General features: G+C 39.8%; 1 protein-coding gene across 16 annotated transcripts in view; it reads right to left on the bottom strand.

The window, feature by feature from the left end:
- Positions 1-6989: 6989 nt before the first annotated feature.
- Positions 6990-17385, bottom strand: part of LOC110952784 (pleckstrin homology domain-containing family A member 5-like) — an 85771-nt gene continuing 75375 nt past the window's right edge. For 9 of the 16 annotated variants that reach the window (XM_022196497.2, XM_051951604.1, XM_022196500.2 and 6 more), the window contains 13 exons: positions 17256-17336; positions 16142-16291; positions 15942-16043; positions 14976-15134; positions 14203-14349; positions 13506-13626; positions 12163-12278; positions 10757-10972; positions 10463-10624; positions 9452-9585; positions 8889-9031; positions 8503-8602; positions 6990-8126 (listed from right to left, as the gene is read on the bottom strand). In XM_022196497.2, coding sequence (XP_022052189.2) covers positions 8511-8602; positions 8889-9031; positions 9452-9585; positions 10463-10624; positions 10757-10972; positions 12163-12278; positions 13506-13626; positions 14203-14349; positions 14976-15134; positions 15942-16043; positions 16142-16291; positions 17256-17336 — 1623 coding nt within the window. In that variant the 3' untranslated portion in view covers positions 6990-8126; positions 8503-8510. The remainder of the gene's footprint in view (positions 8127-8502; positions 8603-8888; positions 9032-9451; positions 9586-10462; positions 10625-10756; positions 10973-12162; positions 12279-13505; positions 13627-14202; positions 14350-14975; positions 15135-15941; positions 16044-16141; positions 16292-17255; positions 17337-17385) is intronic. The other 7 variants (XM_022196501.2, XM_051951611.1, XM_051951608.1 and 4 more) reach the window with 2 other exon arrangements.

Below are 17385 nucleotides of genomic sequence, written 5' to 3'. Positions count from 1 at the left end.
TTTAATTTTTTTCAGATTTAGGTATTGTTGAATATATATATATTAGTTGGTTCAGGTTGTTCAGCCATTATTTTTTTTCAAATTCTGCACTTTATTTTAGATGTACAATTAAATCAACAGTTATTTATTAATGAATGTTGTCAAAATGTTTTTGAACCATACTGAATTAATTTGATTTGACGGTCAGTTATTGATTACGTGCAGACGCTAATAAAACTACCAGGCTACACCAACATATATCGCACGAATTCAGGCTACACATTATGATGCTCTGGACCTTTGCTTTAATACATTTTCTCTGACTGGATGACTTTTAATTTTAGTTGGATACCCCTGCTCTACTGGATTGCATTTTTTTCCAACTTGTCAACAAGTTTGTATAGGTCTCTAAGGATATTTTTGAATTTTTGTTCTTAAAATCCAACCTTTCTGTCAGTTTTTGTCCTTGCATTCAAAAATTAGTGCTTCATTCAGTCAACCGATAATGTTGTGGGCTGGTCTGGCCCAAAAATGCCAGGGCTGATTTTTTTTTTTTTGCCCCAGTCCACCCCTGGTCATAAGTGGCATTTTGTTTAGAGTTGGTCTTGTCATTTATTTTACAATCTTTATTTCTTGTGTGCGTCTACTGAATTACTGTTCACATCGTTTTGCTGTTTCCAGAACTGTTATCAGCTTGTCAGTCACGTGTAAAGCATTTTAAATTGCACTATCCTGTATGAAAGGTGTCAGAAACTTCGGCATATTGATAGACTTTACCTGACTTATTGTATGGTGTTAAATCCATAAAAGTTACAAAGAGATGACAAGTATTTAGAAAAAGTGCATTATTGCTGAACAAAGACACCAAACACTGGTATCTTTGCATCTGGCCTGCCAAAATTGACGGATAAAAACCAATGAAATGTGCCTTACATCTTTTGATATTTTCTTTGTAAGAGGAAGTACTCTGCTACTGTTTTTTTGTTGTAGAGGTTTGACAAAAATTAGGAGCCCCAGTTTTACCCACTGACTCCACTGTTATATGCCTGACTGATTAGAAACATTCTCCTCTTCCACTTCAATTGTGTAAGTTACTGAAACAATTTAGGAACCTGACAAAGGACATGCATGATTCACCTTGAGGTCTGTGTATCTACGTTCTAAGGACAACAGGGTCCAACATCAGAAATGGACTTTTCACAGGTTCAGTTACTGCATATTATTACGATTTTGTTGCAGCAGTTTAACCACCAGATGGAGCCACGGTCCTACATTGAAATGAGCTACTATTCACACTGCAGGCCTCAACACTCTGACCACATCATAACAGTACAACATACATGTCATTATTCCTCATAAAGATCACCATTTCAAACCTTAGTCCCCCATTCATGCATACAGTTAAAACATTTTGGAGATCAAAACCATTTTTAGAAGTATTCTCACTTTTCCACCATGTCAAAATTTTTGACTGAATGTTGGCTGCAGTTCCCCTCATTTAAACATCAATATGATGTAAAAATGCAGATGGATTTCATATATATCACTATGTAGAGAATTTTATTGATGTCCATTATATTTTACAGACAATCCTATTTGATCGAAATATTAGAAATTAAGTTCTGTTTTCTCATAATAATGGAGTTAATGCAATTAAATGTTCCTCAGTGATTCGTCTTTAGTGTGAAACTTTTGCTTCACACTAAGGGCGAATATTCGGATACCAAAATTAATATCCGGATACCGCCGTAGCGAATGAATATTCGGATATTTGGGTCCAGCCCTAATGGCCTGTAGTTCATGTCAGCAAAAAACAACCCCATAGATTATTACGTGGTTCAAAAAGCGCAAAATGATAGAATGTTGCCTAAAATTGTCATGTATGATATGTGGTTCAAAAAATGTCATAGTGCAGTATCTTGTCAGAATAGTATGTTATTCAAGAAAACATCAGAGTATAATATGTGGTTTAAAAAATGCCATAGAATAATATTTCATTGCACAAGTAAAAGTATAGTCATTTTTAAAACTGTTGAAATTCTTATATGTTGCTAAAAAAAACTGAAACAAAAAAAAGTCATAGTATTATGTCAATTAAAAAAGCCTAAAGTATAGCATGTTGCTCTGAAAATGTCAGAGTTTAGCCTTTGGTTCACAAAACGTTGTTCTGTCCCGACTGTCTGAAGTAGATGAGGAGCAACACAAAGACAGTCCAAACGCTGGTTTCCAGAGGGTTAGACGAGTATTTATTTAAAATAGTAAGTTTACAACAACACAACATGTGAGGCGGTTAAAAGCAAATGGGTGTTAGTAAAATAAAAATAAATCAACTGAACTAAAAGTGAACTTCACGTTGACATTGATGGGCATTCCAGCCAGGAACAAAGTAAAAGATCATCAATATGAAAAAAAAAAAACTCTTCCTGTTTACCTCTTAAAACCCAAGAACACACCGCAGTAGCACCTTAAACTAAATCTACCAATGGGTTCACTGTTTTCCTTTCTGAACAGTTCAAAGGTCCCTCTCTATCTCCCCACACATCCACCAACCACTGGAACACATCTCCAAAGTTCTGCTGAAGCTCAGCTTCCCCTCAGAAGAAGTGCTGCCAGATGAAGGAGTCTTTTGAGAGGTAGCTGGCATCATGATTGGACGGTACTTTGGTCTGTTCCAATCCAGCTTCAGCTCCAGAGACGGCAGGCGGGACGAGTCAACGGAGGCCAGGTGGACGAAGGCATGCAGCTGAGTACAATCCAGAAAACAACAGAGGAGGAGTGCAGCGGCCCAGGGCCAGAACAAACAGAGTAGCATAGTATGTCTCTGAGAAAACATCACAGTATAGCCTTTGGTTCAAAAAACAGCATCATATACATCGTATAGACCCTTTATTTGTTTACAAATATTGTGACGTTTTTTTGTGGGCGGGGCTTATGCTGGAGGCAAAAGCGGAGCGAGAAGTCAAGGAGGACTGGGAGTATTTAGTTTACGCTGGGAGTTTGCGCTGCAAACTCGAGCATTTTTAACCCGTTAAACTTAAGTGTACCACCGGCGGTACACTTACTAATTTGCATAGGAATTTAAAGAATGCCCGAAGGCTGCAAACGCAATTATATAAACACCATACGCCCATGGAAAGCTTAGATTCTCATGAATCCGCCGGTATAAACCACTTTCAGATGTGATTACCACAGCGGGTAATATAAACACATTTGTCCGACAAACAACGAATATCCATCCATCCTTTCTCTGTACACGGCTTCAACGTACACAGCGCGACTCACATTTCCGGGTTCATTATTACACACAGATGAAAATATTCCACAAAAAACGGCCATAATCTAACCTTGGACATCCAGATGACACAAGCCAGTAAACTATTTTGTCCAAAACATGTCTTGAAGTCGGTATATAATCCACGAATCGGTCGTTTTCAAGGAAATGCACCTCGCGATGCGCGTCCAATATGCCCTGTATTTCTCGTCATATTTAACGGGTTATTGTTTTTGATTGTATTTTTTTCTGTGTCTTGTTGTGTCCTTGTTCTTATGGTGTGTGTATTTGGACCCAGTGTCTGGAATAAAGCTGAATTGAATTGAATTGAATATTTTTTATTTACAAATAGAATATTAGCGATTTTTTTTTTTTTTTTTTTTTTTTTGTACTGAAAATGGCTGGAATTGACTGCCGCTGATCGTCTCTGTCCAGTCTTTTCGCCTCAGTGCATTTAACCACAACTGTTTTCGTTCCCTCTGAGCACGAGTGTTCGGTGGAATCCTATAAAACTTTAATTTGCGTTCGCCAATGTCATTCCTCCTATTCTGGCATCCAAAAACACAGCAGGACGACATTTTAGAAAAGTTGATAGAGCCTAGTCCCTCAGTCTTTCGCCTTTTTCGGTCACGGCCGCGGGCTTCCTCTTTTGCCTCCAGCTAAAGCTGTGACGTCATTAGTGACGTGGGTCATTAAAGGGTCTATATTGTACAATTAAAAAAATCAAAGGGAAGAGACATACAGTGGGTACGGAAAGTATTTAGACCCCTTGAAATTTTTTACTCTTTGTGTCATTGCAACCATTTGCCAAAATCAAAAAAGTTCATTTTATTTCTCATTAATGTACACTCAGCACCCCATCTTGACAGAAAAAAAAAAAAACAGAAATGTAGAAATTTTTTGCATTTTGGTGGCTCCACAGTATAAAAGAGTGAAGTTATTGAATATTTGTGCAGTGTCTCTTTTCGCTGTTGCAGCGGTTTTACTATTTGCAGACGGTCCCTGTTCACTCGTCACACCGTCAGCTGCGCATAGACGCCAGTGTTATTTGTGCAGCTTTAAAGACAGCGACTTTTGATAAAATTGGCCCTGTAGCACATTGTCTAGCTTACAACGATTTGAAAGAGGTATCGTTTATATTTTGACAACATATATCTCATGAGTTATTGATGCCGGAAGTCCGAATCTGTGACTATCTTTCCAAGTTTACCTAACTGAAAACCTTCACGTGAAACATTTCAGGTGCTCACCACAAACTTTCACAGGTGCTCACCTAAAACATTTCAGGTGCGCACCTAAAATGTTTTTTTTAATTTTTATTTTAAAGTTTTAAAGTTTATTTATATTTTTAAAGTTTATTTTTTTATTTTATTTTATTTTTTGCATGTCCCTGTAGGGGCTCCGTAGAAATGTTTGCTAGGTTAGCGTCCCACATGTTCTTTGGCTCAGCTAAAGCTAACTCTCTCCAACTTCTGGATCGCTTGAGTTCCTTGTTGCTAAAATATCTTGGTATAGGTGTTGAAGCTCAAAAAGTTAGAGATGTTTGTTCAAAATCAGCTCATTCTCAAGTCTGATCTCAACTGTCCTCTTCTGTTTGAACTTTCCCTAAACTTAGGAGTTACTGACAGAGCAGCACATCCAGACTCAGTCTCATTTATGTAGAGATTAAACTTCAGTGTCATTCATTGATGTTACAGTGCAGTTTTTTGGATGTTTGGTGCACATGCTCCCGACCAAACCAGTCCAGGTAGAAGACGATGTGAAGAGAAGCTGCAGAGGATGAATGTCACACCTTTCCAATGGAAAATGAATGTCCTTTAATTAGACACTGTTATGTGAAAGTTGGATTTCCCTTTAATGATGTTCAAATCTTTGAGTGTTTTGTTGATGTTGGTTTCTAAATGTTTTCTGACACTCGGGCCCCAAATATTAAAACCTTCTACGGCTCACAAGCTGCAACAGTTCACACATTATCAACTATTTTTCTGACTAAACTAAGATTAAAAAGTGAAAAACTGCCTGATTCCTGCATCATGAATGTAAATCTTTTTGATTTTTATGACAAAACTGAATATATTTGGGTTTGACATTTTAGAAGCCAAAACAAGAAATGAATTACTGGAGAAAACAATCAACAGATTAATGGACAAAGAAAATGTGTTTCCAAACATATATGGCTGAATTACTACAACATTATAAGATGCGTACAATTTAACTTCAATTTTATTTATATAACGCCAGTTACAGGTCAAATTGTCTCAAGATGCTTTATTTTTATATTTTCGTGTAATATTTAAAATATGACAAAGTAAGAAATGAAGAGTTCATTTGCAAAAACAGAACTCCGTTTTGATAAATTTTCAGAAAAAGTTTTATTTTATTGTTTACTTGAGATATGAATCAAACTGAAGTTGAGTGGATTTGACTCACTAGAAAAATACATGACAAAATAGAGAAAAAATAAATTATTAGTGTTATTATTATTATCTCAAGAAAACAATAAAAAATGAGTTTTCTGAACATTTATAAAACGGAGTTACCTGTTTTTGCAAATGAACTCTTCAAATTTAAACCTCTTGACTAATCCAATTTATTATTTGGTTTTTAAGAGACTAATCAACAATTAAAATAACTTTCTCCACTAAAACTAATAAACATGAGGTCAAATAGAAGGAACAGTTTTAAATCCTGCAGTCCCACGACAACAAGAATAAAGTTTCTCAGCAAAATCTAAATCTGCTGGTGGATTCCATTGAAATCCTAATAAATGATAATAAAGTGTGATACTAAAGGTTTGTGGTGCTAAAAATCTCAGAGTAAAGTTCAACATCTGGATGGAGGCTGATAAAAGTTGACCTCCCTTCATTTCTCTGGAACCGACTCCATGGATTTTAGGGATGCTGGTTAAAGACAGGGCTGCACAGTGAAGTAGTGGTTAGCACTTTCACCTTGCAGCAAGAAGATCCCCGGTTCAAATCCCGGCTTGGGCCCAGGATCTTTCTGCATGGAGTTTGCATGTTCTCCCTGTGCATGCGTGGGTTTTCTCCGGGCACTCCGGCTTCCTCCCACAGTCCAAAAATATGCTGAGGTTAATTGATCACTCTATATTACCCCATAGGTGTGAGTGTGATTGTGTGTCTGTATATGTAGCCCTGCGACAGACTGGCGACCTGTCCAGGGTGTCCCCTGCCTTCGCCCGAGTCAGCTGAGATAGGCTCCAGCACCCCCCGCGACCCTAGTGAGGATAAAGCGGTGTATAGAGAATGGATGGATGGATACATTTATGGAAAATACTGAAATGTGTTGTGCACATCCAGCCACAGAACTTTCATCCATATTTTACATGAAGAACCATTTTCAATACCGTCTGTCCTTGCTCTATTTTTTTCCTGTTTTTTTTTAAGCTCAATGTTTGTTTTTATTATCCCTTAATGTTATCTCTATAATAAGATTTTAACAGGCAAAATGCATTAGACTAGAATGCAGGAAATAGATCAATAATTTTCAAAAGTTTCTGGGGACAGACCCCCCGTCAGCATCCCACACAAACCAAATCTCATTTCTATCTCACTCTGATTAATTTAATGTTATCTTCATTGGGGAAAAAAAATGCTTTTCTATCAAAAATAAGGACATTTCTAAGTGACCCTAAAATTTTGAACAATAGTGTCTATGACTTAAATACTCTGAGTCCCTCCTGGACACAAGGATGGTGAAAAAAGAAAAACACAACTACACATTAAGAACAGCAACATTTATTTAACATGATATAAAACAGATGGGATATGAATTGGATATCTGCAAGTCAAATCTCGTATGTGACCATATGTTGGACATATCCTCCCATCCAGCTGTACCATGTACATTATATACACAGTAAACCTCTGATAATTACACTTTATACACACAAAAAATTATCTTATTTTTATTGCTTTTTACACGTGCTAATCCTTTGCTTTTTTCTTTTAGTTCCAGGGCGGCAAACCAACATATCATAAAATAGAATCAAACTCTGGTTTTTCTTTCCTTCTTTCAGTTTAAATATATCTCTTAGCAATAAAAAAGAACAGTATAGAGTGACTTAAGTCAGAACATTCACATATATGTTGGCAACAATGCGCCAGGGACTGCTGATCCCATTTTTAAATAATTATTACCCAGAAATATGAGAAATTACAAATACTCTTAGTTTGCAGCAATAAAGTGACTCCTCCTTTCAATATAATGGAGGGATCTATATCTCTTATCTACTCATCTTTCGCATAGACAAATGTTCTTCACAATAAATGGATAAATATGACTGGTTAGCTAACGACCAATGTCCAAAAATCAAATTGAGTGAATTTTTAAAGACTCAACTGAACTGAAAGTATGCGAAAACATGTTCTTGAAACATATTTTGAACAGGTGGTGAAACATGAACAAAAAATGTGAATGAGGCTTAAAACAGAGCTCAGTCTCCTCTAGCCTCCTCTATATACACATAGACACTGGCCCACATTCATACAAGAACCTAATAAAACCGTATAAATAATAAAAATGAACATAAAAGCCTTGTAAAAAGTGAAAATGAAACTGCAACAGTAGCGCTATGAAAGCATGTATTGTCATCAGGCTGAGGAGAGCGTTGCACCCTAAAGAGGGGCAATAACAGAGAAATGTCACAGAAACAGTGTTGGTAGTGGCATAGGAGCTTAAGACGTCACAGTGAGCATACAGAAGTCAGAGGTCGACCCGTGAGTATGGAGTAGGCAGTTTCACTCTCTGTAGGCTGAGGCCTTGTGCTGATCTCCAGGGGGGAAGTCTTCAGGAACTGCTTTATACCTCTCCTGCTGTTTCCTTCATGTGTAGGTTTTCACTGAGGCCAGGGCCTGTGCTGAAGGAGCAGAGAATGAGAGGTCACAATGGGGGCAAATCTGTGTCAATCTATCCATGAAAAACTATAGTAGAAAATATCTATTTAAAAATCCCCAAGACCTTTAGTTCTACTGTATTATTGTAAGTTAGTCACTTGACTCAGCAACAAATTGAGTCGAATCATGTCAATAGCAGAACTACAAGAACGACCACAACATGAAAAAACTCTACTGCAGCACAGAGTACATGCAAACAAATTAGTTCTATTCCCCCTCATAAAATTGAATCAGTTCCTGGATTTTGACATTTTTGATAAAGCACAAAGACTAAAATTCAACTCTACGCAGACTTTAGTAATATAAGCATGGACAAAAGAGGTTGATGAAGGCCCTTACTGGTGCTACTACACACACATGAAGTGAGAACCGTCAGTGAGCTGAGGGGGTGTGGTGGGAGACTGTGGAAGGGGTGGGGAAGAGGATGACAGGCTTTTCACTGCAACGAAACAGCAACAACATGTTGAACACACAGGCGCACTCAAAATGACAACAAAAACAAAAGTAGCCAATCACATCAGTTACTAATGACTAAATGGCAAAACAACAGAAACAATCACTGCAGTCAATGCAATCAATGAAGAAACTACTGAGGCTACAGCGACAGATAAATGACTGAACACAGAGAGAAACAGCCTTCCACTAGCTTTTGTCTTATCGCATGCATTCCTTTGATCTAACCCCCCCACCACCTCCTCCTCCCTCGTCTCTCTCTAGAGATGTACCTGCTACCAGCTTGCTGCGTTTGGAGGCCTCTGCTGCCAGTTCGTAGGAGATATTAATCATCTTCTCCTTCTCCTGTACAGTAACCTCCTCTTCAGTCTCCTCCTCTGGGCTTAGAGCCATACTAGGCAGCACATTTTGCATGCTAGGAGCAAACACACACACAAAAATCCTTTCTGTGAAATGCACTGCACAACTTTAAGTGTATACATAGTTTCTGAGCAAAGACAATTACCAACAAGCTAGCCATCTCTTAAATCAATCCAAGGGGACTGACGTTTAGCGTAAAATGTCACAGTGGCTCAGAGATAAGACCACAGACTTTTCTACACATCTGAGCCACTGATCTGCATGGAAAGAGCAGACAGGTATTGGTGCCCCCATCTATGGTAACGTCCTGCTATGGCCCTTAATGTACCCCTAAAGAATTTCATGCATGACATCTGCTGGGACACATCACTGTCCACCTATAAAGACAGCCCTTTCACCAAAGCATCCTTGTCTAATATGAAAGGCCTGAGCAGACTTAGTTCCTGCTTAAGACAGATCGTGATGCTGTTTTCACCTGTTTTTGGCTATGAGGGCTTTGATGCGGTCAACCTTCCTCTGCTTATCAGCCTCCTGCTCAGGACTCAGAGCCTCCTCTGGGTCTGATTCAATGTAACGCTCAGGAATCAGCACTTTGTCAGGCACAGAGAGCTGAAGGACCAGAAAAGAAACACTTATCTAGCACATTTTATACAAATGAATGAACGTGCTGCACAAAAAAAGGGAAATCTGACAGAAAAATACGACAAGGAAACTAAAAGTGGAAACAACACTAATATGCAGAAATAAATCAGAAAATTGCATTTACATACACGTAAGAGCTCATTATCATTATTATCATCTACAGTAGAGGAAGAATGCTCCATATTTTGTGTGTTTTAAGACTAAATGAAGCATCACTGACTAATACCTAATGCAGGGCAGTGTGCAGAGGTCAGCTGGAAGTTGACTGTGAATTCATCTAAAACTGACAAAAGGCAGTGTAAAATGTAATTTATATCCTATAAGCAGCCTGCAATGAGATTTCTGTATTTGTGTCATTCTCAGTATGCTGTGGGAAAAATCCTGCCAGGAAGGTTTTGCAACTTTGCATATTGGCAGATTCTCAGAAATAACAATGTCAGCCTTCTGAGGTCGGCCTGTTAGTATAGTGGTGCAGTAATTTAAATATGATTAGGAAGAGGATGATTATTAGGAATTCAGGATGCTACATTAATTGCAACACCTTTAAAGTACCATTTCATAGACCGTAACAGAATGACCTAAACACTGAGTTTTTAACTTATTAAAAAACTGCTTCTTGGATTTTATTTTGCCGTTTTAAACAATAACATCGTGTAATTATGTGACTTTCTAAAATTATTACACCTTAAAAAAAAGTTCTAGTATTACAAGTCAAATCAATAAAACTTGATGTTCTGTTCGGAAACATTGCTGAATATTTTTGTCGACGATAATATTACCCCTCTGAGTAATGATGACTAAGGCGGCAGGCTGATGAGACAGAAAGCCAACTGTTGTGCTTTACCTCTCGGTCCACATTAAAGTGGTCAGCCTGTGAGGACTCCTTGAGACGGGCAATCTCCTCAGCGGGTGTCTCCTGCTCCCTCACTACTTCTTGCTGCCTGAGAGAGGCCTCCAGCTCCTGAATGTCACTGCTCATCACCTCATCTCTACGCCTCATTTGAGACTAGAAAAGGCACAAAATAGAGAGGGGGAAAAAAGCATTACATGACAGGATTCATGGATTGGAGTTCAACTTTTTCTGAACTTAGTGTGCTACTTCAGTGTCCAAATAACGTTTGCATCTGTCATCCAGTACCTGCATGCTGCGGAAATGGTTTTCTTTTGTAAACGAGTGACTGCGAGAGGGCGTGTTCTCCTGGCTGCTTCCGCGGATGTTGAGGCCTTTCTTCTTCTCCCTGAGGGCACCTTGCTGGTGGCGACGGATCCTCTCCAGCTGCTCCTCCACGCTCATCCTGGGACGGCCGCTCTCTGCAGCACACAGCTGCTGCTCCACTGCGCTGCGTGGACGCTCCTGTTAGCCGGAGACGAAAACCACAGACATGCAGAAACACCATAGAGGGACACAGATAAAGACGCTCAATGAATTTAATCCCATAATAATATAGCATTACTGTCAAGATGCTTAGCCCTGTGACACAAATGCCACCATGGTGAATTTGTCTTTAAAGAGCCCCTGTACTTCTGCTCATTGGATGGTGTGTAGCTAAGTGGTGTCATTGGAAGATTTCACCATGCAGCGTTCATAAGTATTGTTGACAACAGTCTGAACTTTACCAAGTAATTTCTTGCGGAATGCAAGAAAAAAACATTTTGCTTCTTTGAACAAAATTAGCAGACAAGACTGGCATAATAACCCTAATAATAATTGTGAAATTGCTCTTTAATGTTCACTCTCTTTGAACCAAGCGGAGTAATCGTCCAAACAGCCTGACTGCTGTGTGCTCACACGCTCCCTGCTAGTACACATGGGTGCACTCAGAGAGGCTGGCGGCCTGATAATGCCTGAGTAGAAAAGGCTGATGATGTGAAGTGAACTGAGGAGAAGCTGTTCATTCTCAGGTTTGTGCCATGCTGGAGGGCTGGCAGATGTGGACTCAGCCCAGAGCCCAAGGATGCAGTCTTCACCGTCCATATTGTTCTCGAATCTTATAATCAGAGACCGAAGCTGAACCCTGTAACCCTGGGACACACTTTATTAGTACAACTGGCTATATGGCCGAGCGCAGGCAACGTGTGTGTGTCCACCCAGGTTCACGTATACGATATGTATATCCATCTTTTTTCAAACAGACTCATTAAAAACAGGACACACCCTACAGCGTGGTGCACTAATGACATAGCTAGTGTGTTTAAGTTGATAGTGTTGAGGTTGGAAACTGTATAAACCAAATTTGGCATGTTTTTATATGACAGCCTGGTTTGAGCGCATGAGTCACACCCTGGCCTCTGCTGCACATGTTAGCTTTCTACAAACAACTTAACAGCAAAACGGCCAATTAGGATGGGAGTAAACGCTATTGAAGAAAAATAAGTGGTGGCCAGTTCACAGTTGCACACAGGCAGCTCATAATGACAGGAAAACAAAAAGGGAAAATAGAGTAAATAGCATCTGTTAACTGATAAAATAACTTGATTTTCTACTGCTTAGTAAGTTCAAATGTACAAACAATTACAGCCACCACTGGAAGTCGGTAGACTCACCGTCCTGGGGTCAGGCTTCTTGCTCTTCCTTAATGTAACATATGAAGCTATGGAGGAAGACTCAGGCACTGGAGATTTGGTTCTGGGCGGGACGATGCCAACTGGGTACGACATCCCTAAGCAGAGAAAGTAACGAGAGATTTTGTTTACACAATATTAAAGTATATGGTATGATCTCAATCGATAATAATCCAAACTAAAGACACACTGGCACATCAGCCTCTACTTATGTTACTTACATGTGAGAATGATTAAGAGTACAGTGTCTGGTAATTTTCCTCAATATTTCCTGTGAGATAAAATCATCTGTATTGCTGTGAGATCGACAAGCTGTTTCACTAAATATAAGCTAATTACCTGTTGTGGTAATTGTAACCTGCCTATTCACAAAGGATTAAGTCTTAATAACATCAAGTACACAGAGTAACTCAACGGCACACAGTTCAACCTTTTAAAACAACACTCAGCAGCGCAGTGATTTATGCAGGGGAAATTAAAGTCACACAAACGCTGGTGCAAATACCACTGTGTCCATGGTAACTGCTGTACGACAAATAATGGCTGTCATGAGTCATTTTCTGATATATTGACCTTGATCAGACCCTAAGGGGAAAAACCCTGACCCACCAAGGTGATGCCAATGTAAATGCCATTGTAACCATGGAAACTGAAATCTGCGCTAGAGACAAAGGTTCAAAATCACTCCCAGTGCACTACATACACCGTCCCCCATTTCATTTGTGGATGTAAATTTATTTGTTAGTAGTGACCACAGCATGTACCCTACTTTTTGCTAACAATGCCTCAATCCAAAGCTCTACATTTACAGATGCCAGAATGACTATTGTGTGACTCAACAGCGGACTGTGAGGACAGGAAACGATGCTGACAAGTCAGTGTTTGAAATTTACTGCTGAATATTGAGTCAACTATTGAGTTCCTATTATACAGGGAGCAGTGAATTCAGGAACATCGGGGTGATTTTGTCCACAGCCAAACTTTCTAGGTCACTCAGACATTTCTTTGTTAGTGCAAAGATAAGCCTTTATCAATCACACAGTGGGGAAATGTGTAAGGCTACAACAGCAAAGGTAGTGCAAATATTTAGGAAATACACTACAAAAATAAAAATAAAGCAAGATATATTTATAAGCACCAAGTATAGAAATAACAGTATTGCACATGCTAGTGGTACTGCACAGATTCTTTCATGAATGGAAAGACTGATATATGTATTAATATTACACAGAATATTATCTAGTTTACTGGGATTGACTGGAAACTGCACAGTTTTCAGAAATTGTAACATCATATTAGTTGGTCTGTTTTTATCTCTAATGTACCTTTCTGTCCAGCGTGTTCCCTGTCACATGGATGTTCAGATCTGTCCTCTCCATTGCTTTCATCCACTTCTGCCACTGTAGTGAGCTCTGGTTCACTCTTATACAGCCTGTAGTCAGGACCCTGCCAATGAAAGATAAGGAGAAAGGTCACAAGACGTGAAGAACAGCTCAGATTTAGTTTTGGCGAGTTTAGCTGCAAACTGACAATTACAACATTTTTTAAAAAAGAAAAGAAGTGCCATTTACTCTTTTTTGAAATACACTGGTAAACATGCATCGTTTTAAAATATAATTCTGCTTTACAGACTGCACAAATTTACACAATGCATACAGAAAAACATTCAAAAACACAAAGGAAGCGACAGACTGACATATTCAAAAACAGATGTTACAACCAAGGACAGAATAAAAATAAAATCATACCATTCAGCACTTTTGAACACACAGGATGAGACAGAAAAGGAAGACATGGCAATAAAATTAAAAAGAGAAAAAAATAATACATAAGCAAGGTCTCAGCCCACTAACTGAAAAATAAAAGTGAGTTATGGAGTCGAGAACAAATCAAGAAAATGAAAACCAAAAGCAATCCGGAGGACATAAAATGTCTGTCAAAATCCATCACAGTGAGCAATGACATGTGAGGACACAGCTGAGGGTGGGGTCAACCATGAGGGCAACAGGTCAACAAGCTTACGCTGTTCCTGTGATTGGCCTTCCTCTCCTCTGGCTTGTGGAGTGATGAAGAGCGCACACCAGCATGAGAGGGCATAGGGGGCACGGTGGGGGGATTGGGCTCGTAGGACTGGGGTAGGGGTGGCCGCGGGGGTACCGAGTCCTCCTCCTGGGGATTATACAGGGCATGACAGGACAGGAAGCGAGGTGACACATGGTGCCACCATGCAGGCTCAGGGCAACTGCCATCTGGCACAGAGTAGTTGTGGCCCACAGGACGGGCTAACCGGCTGATTAGCCAGAGAGAGTGCTCCACATGCTGCGACAGCTTGACTGACAGTGTCCACGTCCACGAGCAGAGCTGGCAGTTTGATCTCTCAGCTTAAGTTATTCATCGTTTGAAGGAGATGCGAGTGACTGCCTGGAGCTACCTTTATTTTTCAATGATCAGTTATTCCAGACAATTAATTAAGAAATATTTTTGTTATTAACAATATAAATGAAGAACATTGAGGAAAGAAAAGACTTTTCAACTCACATCTTTAATTTGCTTATGTTGACTAACACAAAGTCACTGAAATTGAAACGAAACAAACCCTCACATTTCAAAAGCTGGATCCTGCAAATGTTAAGACATTTTGGTTGATAAATGATCAACACAGTTAAATGGTTATTAAAATTGCTGTTAATTACATTTCTCTTCATCAGCTATTGTGTTGAATGCCTGACTGTTGTAGGACCAGATACCTGTGAAACAAGGTGCACTGGTTTGTTTTTCCTTAAAAGGCGCCTCACCTCGTTTTTGTGCTTACTGAAGTTGGCTTTGGGCCCACAGAAGCCCATCCCATCAACAGCGTTCCTCTGGGCTTTGTGTTTACCGAGGGCCTCCATCACATCCTGAATCCCCCACAGCTCTTTCTGGATGCGAACATGCTGCTGACTGGGAGGCTCCGTCTGGGTGTGCACAGAAAACACACACGCTCATAAATCGCCAAACATTACGTTGGGAGTTCTGTGGCTAGTGATGTAAAACTAACATGCAAGAGAAAGAGAGGAGCAAGACGTGGAAAGAAACAGAACAAGATGTGAGTGCGCGATAGCAAATGGGTAATTTATATATCTGGAAAGGTGTGTAGGCAGTGTTCAAGCTCATGCTGTCTGAGTAGAATACTAGCCTCAGAGAAAGATCACCAAAGAGAAGAGATGAGAAGTTGGTTATAGTTAGAGTGGATAAAGCAGGGATGGAGAGAAAGCAGAAGAGCAAGAGAAACAGACTTGGAATTATCTCCCCCTTGCTGATGACAGGTTTGTCTTTTTGTGAAGGGCACTTAAGAAGAGGATGTCCAGACTCCCTGCTGGCCCTCTTACTTCTCCACTCGGAATTACACTGGCTCTGAGTCAGACTCAGCCAGGAATAACTGTTAGAACAGTTTCTCTCTGTCTCTACAGCGCTCCCATGATGAAGGACAAGATAAAAGACAAGCTTATTAAGACCTCCTCTATCATTGTAGCAGTCATCAATCACTCACTATGTTACTTTGATCTCTCACTTACATCTCTCCACACTCGGCTCAGGGCACAAGAACAGAAATCTTTACTTTTCCCACAAAGTCAGAAAAGTGTCTACAAAAAGGTTGAATAAGTATTGAGTTTTCTTTGAAGCTCTGCTGCATGTGTGGCCCAAACAAAGAACAACTATTCTGCCAGCACACGCGGTACAAGGTTAAAGCAACGCAGCTTTGTTCTCCAAAACTGTCCCACCTGAGGGCTTCCCAGTGCTTCTAGCTGCTCCAGCAGGTTGTTCTTAGCCAGAGTCACATCTCCCTCAAGCTTGTCATATTCCCTCCATGACCGCTCCAGCTCCTAGATTGGACGAGATCTGATTATCACTCCTGAAGACGGAGAGTGTCAGTGCTCAGCATGAGCGCGTGCAGTGTGTGTGAATGCACAGTGTGACTCACAGCAGTGACTCTGGACAGCTCTCTGCAGGTGCTGAGGAGGCCGCTCTGCAGTAAGTCTCTCTGCTGGATGACACTCTGTATGGCAGCCGGGTTATCAGAGCCCATCTCTATCTCCTGACTGGCTGAGAGAAGCGCTGTCTCCAGGGTGTGCTGAAGGAACACGCAACATATCAAACACACATACACCAAGACAAGTTTATTCGTCACCATGACCTTTTGGATCAGCTAACTTTAGTAAAGTCATAATGGATTATTGGAGCTTCAGGCAGAGCTTTTCTTCTCTTCTCTTGCCCGTGTCTTTGGGTTTAACTGTTATTAGCCCTGTTTTATGATCAACCAAGTGATTGTGTAGTGATAGAAAGTAATGACAAATTCCCACCAGCCCTTCTGAGAGCCCAAAGCATCGTGTTTTGTTGTCTTATCAACAGTTTATACTCAGATACTTAATACACAATATTGTAAAGATTGCACTAAAAAGAACATAAAATTATCTTTACTTGAGCAATCTTTAATTAATCACAACTATAACTGAGACAGTCATTTCAAAATTGAATTTGAGTATGTTGTAGTTTTGTCTTTTAGGAGAACAGAGGCAACTTAATTTATATTATTTTAATTAGCAAATAGAGTCATTTATGGAGGAAATCTCCTGTGACCATGGTTTTGTGTAAGTGACTACATTGTTGAGTTTAATACACTGGACAAACATAGTGCATTAATGTTCTTACGGGGTGCTTCAAACTCTGCATGTCTGCCAACACTGCGCAGCAACGAGTACAACAAAACAGTCTGCACACAGCAGACAGTCAGATATGCTAAATATGACATAGCAATGCAAGCCCTGCCAGCCTGACAAGTCTTTCAAGCCGATGACAGCAGTTGTATGCTACAATTAAGCATAATAACAGACTTACAAGAGCTTTAGGTTTCTTTGTTTTCTTTTCTATTTTTCATCGTTTTGTGCATATAAACTTAACTAACTGTATATTTACGACTTCAACTAACTCCAAACTGTGTGTTTTTTAAAGTTTATCTTTTCTCTGCATGGTTCCGCATCTTTGTAAGCATTCTGTTTTGTGAGCATGTCATAATGACTAATGTGCCGTGTGTTTACCTTCTCTCTGTACAGCTGCTGAACTTTGTCCTCCTGTGTCCTCACCACTTTATCCTGCTCACACAACCTGCTAAGTTTAGTCTGAAGAGAAAACAGTAATTAGTCGAGATCAACTGAATTTGGTGGAACG

This window comes from Acanthochromis polyacanthus, chromosome 8 (genome assembly GCF_021347895.1).
Source record: "Acanthochromis polyacanthus isolate Apoly-LR-REF ecotype Palm Island chromosome 8, KAUST_Apoly_ChrSc, whole genome shotgun sequence".
Lineage (NCBI taxonomy): Eukaryota > Metazoa > Chordata > Actinopteri > Pomacentridae > Acanthochromis > Acanthochromis polyacanthus.
Note: the sequence above shows the minus strand (reverse complement) of the source record. Positions and strands in the feature narration are given on the sequence as shown.